Source organism: Tremella mesenterica (assembly GCF_000271645.1).
Source record: "Tremella mesenterica DSM 1558 unplaced genomic scaffold TREMEscaffold_5, whole genome shotgun sequence".
Classification (NCBI taxonomy): domain Eukaryota; kingdom Fungi; phylum Basidiomycota; class Tremellomycetes; order Tremellales; family Tremellaceae; genus Tremella; species Tremella mesenterica.
This window is the reverse complement of record NW_006711229.1, coordinates 213,850-219,849: the sequence shown is the minus strand read 5'-3', so window position 1 is coordinate 219,849 and position 6,000 is coordinate 213,850. Positions and strand designations below refer to the sequence as shown.

The following is a 6,000-nucleotide window of genomic DNA, read 5'->3' as shown; positions in this document are numbered from 1 at the left end:
ATTTGGACTATGGTACTCAAGGTTCGAAGTTTGATTCACTCACCGGCAGCGATCACATTCTTCGCCCTTGGGAGCAAGCTCCCACCTTCCAGGTTGGGCCGCGAGGAGGGCCAAGAGACTCGCCGAAGTTCTTACCGTTCCCGGACGAGGAACAGGCGAGGAAGAGGGGGCTTCAACCCGTACCCGTTTGCGAGCGGGGGTGGGCGAGGACAAAGCGGACGAAGAGGAAGAGGACACCGATATTGGTGAAGAAGTTCGTCGATGTCTCTTCTTAGGAGACCGAAGGATGGAAGATTTTCTTCTTAAACTCGCCTCTTTCGAGGGAGCTTTTCTCTTGGCCGGAGTCGAGGATGGACCGGCGACGGGAGCGGGAGGCGCGGAAGACGAGGAAGACGCCGACAGAGAAGGGAGAGCGGCCGACAAGGAAGAGAGGCGAAGGCCAGCCGAGCTGGCAAGGCGGCGGACGAAGGACGAAGGAGGAGCAGGAGGGGGAGACTGGACCCGGGACACTAACATCAGCCATGACACGAAACTTCTCCACGAAATTCTTAGGCAATTAGAACTTACTGCTTCGAGTCCTTCGGGCAACGTTCGAAGGAGGAGATTTGACGAGTTTTCGAGGGGTAGACGGGGCCATGGTGGGTATGAAGAGATGAATTTAGTGAGAGAGTTGGTTGAGATGTAAGAAGAGAGTTAGAATTGAAGAAGTTAGGGGGGGAAGTTCGTCGACTTACAAAGTATAAGGGGAAATTCGTTGCTGTTGACAACAGATAAGGGCGTTCCCGTCGTCAACGTCGTGTTTCATGGAGTCCAGGATACCACGAAGATCCCTGGATACGAGAGAAAATTTTTAGGCTAAGGGGTTTCCTACTTGCACTCATGGATACTGCACTCACGAACAGATTATTGCTTCCCATTCCCCATACATAAAATTCCTCTATCATTGTCATATCTTCTTGTCACATACGAATTTCCCCCACGATTTTCCAATGTCTAGGAGGCAAGTTACGAAGTTCGGTAGATGGCGATCTTGTTGTGAGGAAGGCGGCGTAGCCAAAGGAGGTTTCAGATTTTCCTGGAATTTCATTACGGGAATTACATTGTCAGGAAGTTGGTTTGAGGAGAAGGGTGAGAACCGAACTTCATGCTGAGTTGTTTTGTTCTTTTCGGCGTTGATGTTCGCTCACGAGGACGTTCGCGCTCAAGGAGGGGGCGACTGTCACGCGGCGCCGCGTGACATTATCCTTTCCCATCAAACGAAGTTCCTTTGGACATCAGTTCGCCATCAACGACCCAGTTCGCATGAACTTCACCACCCACGAGGGTATTAGGAGGCTAACTTCGTCGAGGACGAAGTTAGTCATGTAGGAACTTAGGGGGATACGAAGTTAGGAAGATATGAAGTTAGGGAGATACGAAGTTAGGAGGATACGAAGTTAGGAAGGCACGAACTTCGTCGGGGACGAAGTTCGTGAGGTACGAAGCTCGGGACGTCGGGTTGAACGAAGTTCTGCGTTGACGAAGTTAGGGAAGGACGAAGTACTTAAGGGCCGAAGTTCCCAGAGATCTTTGACGATCTCTGGTTGTTGTCTTAGTGATAGAAGTTAGTAAAGTACGAAGTTATTACACCCAGAAGTTATTGTCACCTATTTCATATCTCGAACAACGAAGTTGGTAAAGGTCGAAGCCCACGAAGTTATTGGCCGTCGGTCGTAGGAAGTTAACGAAGAAGCAACCCTGTGACAGACAATAGCATTGGACAATGCGGCTTGGGATTTAATGGGAGCATCTCGGGGAGCAACACGACGTAGTTTGCGAGATCCGGAGAGGTCAAAACCAACTTCGTCAACATTGTAGATGTTTTCAGGTCGGAAATCACCAGTTTCAAGTGTTTCTTTGACCTAAAGAAGTTAGCATTTGTCATGAAACTGAAGAGAGGAATGAGCTACTCACAAGAGACAGGAAAGCGATCCTGTTTGATGGTGTGTTTGCCCGGAGCCTCGCAACCTCCTGAACTCGATAGAACTTAGAGGAGACACGATCCTGATATCGCTTGAGAAAAGTGGAGGTCCAGTTTACCCCAAGGGTCTCAAGACAGAGGGATTGTGCGAAGTGACGGACATGTTTGGGAGTGAGGAGGGTACCCCTGGCTGCATATTGGTTTATCTTCTCCAATACAGCTTCTTCCTGGATGATGGAGAGACGACGATGGGTACGGATACCGGAGGGGAGGTGGATTCCATTCAATCGGTCATGAAGAGTGACATGGGAGACACCAAACTGAGCTGCAACTTCTCGCAAGCTCTTGGAGGGATTGGCCTGTTTATATGCAAGGGCTGCCTCCATTTTGGGTGAAGGTAGGTATGTGAATGATTGTCCAGAAGAAGAATGAATGTCAACAAAGGTGGACGCGATGAGACGCGTAAACAAATTGTTCGAACAATCCGTGCGTTCGAGGACCCCGTGGGAACGAGTAGCTTGGTAATTATTTCTCCGATGTCCATCTTGCTACATAACGAAGCGGCTCATGAATGGACGCACGGAACCGAGGTCTTGAGTGGAAGTGCCTTCTTGTGATACTGAGGGCGTCAGACCAACGCCAAATGACATTTTCATATCCATGTGCACTTCACTTATACTGAGGAGAGTGACCATAGTAGTAGGAGTGCTTGGGAAAATCCTTTCTGCATGCATGTCTCACTAAGTTGACACCCTCTAAGGCCGCAGAAGTTATTTGTCCTCTTCAAATTATCAAATAGTCTCTGGTTTGCTGTGTATCAGTAGAATATTGTAAGTATAGAGACATGTAGATTTGATGCATGCACTTTTCCCCCTTGTATCATCATCTAATTGTGAGCAAACAACCTGGGCGTGACACACTCATTCCGTGCGCTCCCTTCTGGTCACATTCAGTCCTGCTACCCATGATGGTACAGTCACTGACCCTGTCCGGATCAGAATGCACAGGCAGCCATTCCTGTTCCAAGAAACGTGTGTTGAGGACATCCTGACTAGTACGCATCAAAGAAATAATCAAAATATGTAACAAGATAATGACTATAAACACATGGACAGTGAGTACTGTGTGCAGGGTATCTTGGAAGGCGGATACCAAACCAAGAACACCACAAGACATCTCTCAAAGCAGAAATAGATAGACAATGTTTGTGTCTCGATAATGGGACAATCATGCCTCTGAGACTGCAAATAGGGTGAACATGGATGTCTCTATGAGCTAGTCGACACAAAACGGATGTGTGGACCATTGGTGTGGGGATTGGTCATACATACAGTATGTACATAGATTGGTAAAGAAGCGTAAAGCTCTGGCAGGATCCGGACCTCTCCGGAGGTGAATGGCCTTTGGCTGGGTCCAAGATGTTTTGAACTGTGCAAATCCGGAGCTGAACATATCCGGCCGCGTCCCCAACATCTACACCAATCGGTCAATCGTGAATCTGAGATACTGCACCAACCCGTCCATCCTTTTAAAAATCATCACCTTTGTACGGCTGAGTTTACTCCTTACCTCTGAGTGGGACAAGTTGATATGGGGTTTTTGACACACCTAATCTTCTCTCAACCTTCTCATCACTTTTTGACCTCCTCACTGACCAGTGAGCCCATCCTACATGGAGTTCAACCACCCCAATTCTGTTTCTGACGCCCTGGTTCTGCTTTCACCCACTACGATACGGAACCATGCTCTTCGGCGTCGTGGCACAGTATATATAAATTGTTATCTCAAGAGGCCGTTTGAGGAATGTGAGCCCAGTCTTCTACCAAGTGTGGTGGTGAGATATGATTCAGAATCAGTATCCAATGAGGCCCAGAAAGAATTCTGGGTGGATGTAACTTCTATTTTCCTTACCAATGCCTTGGGTGAAAATTCTGAAGATGCCCATCGTGTCTTACTCCCTGTGGAATCTTTGGCTCATGCTTTAGCGTTCAAGGTCCTCACCCGTGCTTTCCATGCCGGAAGCACAGATGCAATGCAGACTGATCAAATGGTGACTGAGGGTTTGGCAAAAGAGTTGAGTGCAGTTTATCATTTGATGGACCCTGACGGGATTTTTGGAATACCACCCAGAGTCAAATCAGTTTTTGATCTCACGGAAAACATGATGTATGATGACTCCGGTAGGAACTTTGGAAATATACGAGATCAAGCCCGATACCCACTTGCTTCTATAGAGGGGCAGGCAGCTCTAAATCCTCCGTCTGAAGATGATGAACATGATCCTTTTGAAGATGATCCTATTGGAGATGAACTCATCAAGGACTGCGATTTCCTCTGGATTTCGTGTTACTTTCGGAGGCGTGTCTCTGCTTCCAACCCCACTCCTGAACCATATACGTTGGTACAATATGATCCGGCATCAACAACCACTCAGGCTCAGCTCGAATGGCGCTTGCAAGTAATCTCTGACTTTCTTGGTAATCCGGCGACCAACGTTACTGAAAATACCAGGCAAATCTCACTTGGCCCAGATTCCTCTGCTTGTCTCAGGGTTCTCCGTGACTTTTCAACCTGTTCATTGGATAGACTCACAGATGCACAAGCACGTCAGATTGATAAAAGATTGACTGATGGTCTGGTGCAAGAGTTAAGTGAGTACTACATAGGGAGAAACCCTGAGAAACGTTATGGTCCTTCACCGGTGGTTGATTCATTATTTGCTCTGGAGGAAATCCTCCCTGATCTGCGCGCCGCACTGAACCGTCAAAGTCAAACTCATGGTTGAACAAGACTGAGTGATGGTGGTGTGGGAGAATCCCCATGGACAGAAGACAAGAAAGTTTGACATGCCTTAGCAACTATGTAGAGTTGAAATGATGATTCAATGCATCTGCAGAAGGGATACTAGATGTAATTTTTTGATGTTGCAAAGATACTATGACCTGGCATTCCTTAGATTTCAACATGTAGCACAAGATGACTTGCAGGAAGGCAGAACCACATTTTTGAGCTGGGCTGATTATCACAATTATCCTTCATACAGTAATCACATTGACAGAAACTTGACAGAAGAAAGCTGTGATGCTTCAGAGATCACTAGCTAAACATCACACCATGAAAAGGAAGGGTTCACCCATAAACCTGAGATACAAACCCTCTATCCTTTCAAGTAACATCACCTTTGTCTAGCTGAGTCAACTCTGTAATCCTGATTGAATAACAACACAGAAAGTTTGTGTTTTGCCACTGACAGTCTGATTTATCTTTCTACTTTTTTTCCCCATCATTATCAGGATCCAACAACTTTGTTTCTTTCACTAATGAATTTTACAAACAATACTCCTACCACTACCCAAACTCTACTCTCAAGATCTTCAACCTTGAATCCTGTTCAGCATCACCAAGATACACTTTATCTGAATCTATGTTTCATAGAGAAAAAAAGATGATGACCCTAATCTTAGTAACAAACCCAACCTTAGTGAGGAACCTTATTCTGTTGTCAGGTCAACAAAGATAGATGTTGACATCTATAAAGTCTCAGCGTGATATTTTCAGTACTCTAAAGTATGTTCCGGGACCTTCCTTCTTTCAGATGATGATGCTTCACGTGAATTTTTGGTTATCACAATTTCCATACTTTCTTCATTCGTGTTTTTGAATCAAGATCCTCTCAAGATAAAAATGCAACATTCTTTCTCGGATCCTTTTGACTTAGTCAAGTTTCTCAAAAAAGGAAAACAATGTTTTCAACTTGTTGATGATACCTCAAGCACTCAATTGATGGAAGGTTTGCAACCAATACTTTGATGCAATAGATCCACAAGGTAAATTTGCTGAACCATCTGTTATCTTATCAGCACTTAATCTTCCGGGACACTGAAAAACGTTTTGATCCCCGTTTATCATAATCTTTCATTGACAAAGTATCCGTGTTGTCAGATGATAGTATAGATCAGATACTGAAGGAATGATGCCACAGATGACATGAGTGCTGGGTATTTATAGTTGTTAGGTGATGATGTACCGAAGACAAGTCC

General features: G+C 45.7%; 3 protein-coding genes across 3 annotated transcripts in view; 2 read left to right on the top strand and 1 right to left on the bottom strand.

Moving 5' to 3' along the window:
• TREMEDRAFT_62152 (uncharacterized protein) overlaps positions 1-859 on the top strand; it is a gene marked incomplete at both ends in the record, with an annotated part of 1,103 nt that extends 244 nt beyond the window's left edge. The window contains 2 exons of the mRNA XM_007004533.1: positions 50-638; positions 771-859. Of these exons, the coding sequence (XP_007004595.1) occupies positions 50-638; positions 771-859 (678 nt within the window). The remainder of the gene's footprint in view (positions 1-49; positions 639-770) is intronic.
• Positions 860-1,646: 787 nt separating this feature from the next.
• On the bottom strand, positions 1,647-3,136 carry TREMEDRAFT_62151 (uncharacterized protein; the record flags this gene model as incomplete). Its single annotated transcript, XM_007004532.1, has 6 exons — positions 1,647-1,901; positions 1,954-2,319; positions 2,542-2,579; positions 2,702-2,770; positions 2,881-2,896; positions 2,945-3,136. 6 exons carry the CDS (start codon positions 3,134-3,136, stop codon positions 1,647-1,649), a joined length of 936 nt encoding a protein of 311 aa, XP_007004594.1.
• Positions 3,137-3,632: 496 nt separating this feature from the next.
• TREMEDRAFT_62150 (uncharacterized protein) lies at positions 3,633-4,745 on the top strand (the record flags this gene model as incomplete). Its single annotated transcript, XM_007004531.1, has 1 exon — positions 3,633-4,745. The coding sequence occupies one exon, from the start codon at positions 3,633-3,635 to the stop codon at positions 4,743-4,745; it is 1,113 nt and encodes a 370-aa protein (XP_007004593.1).
• Positions 4,746-6,000: the final 1,255 nt, after the last annotated feature.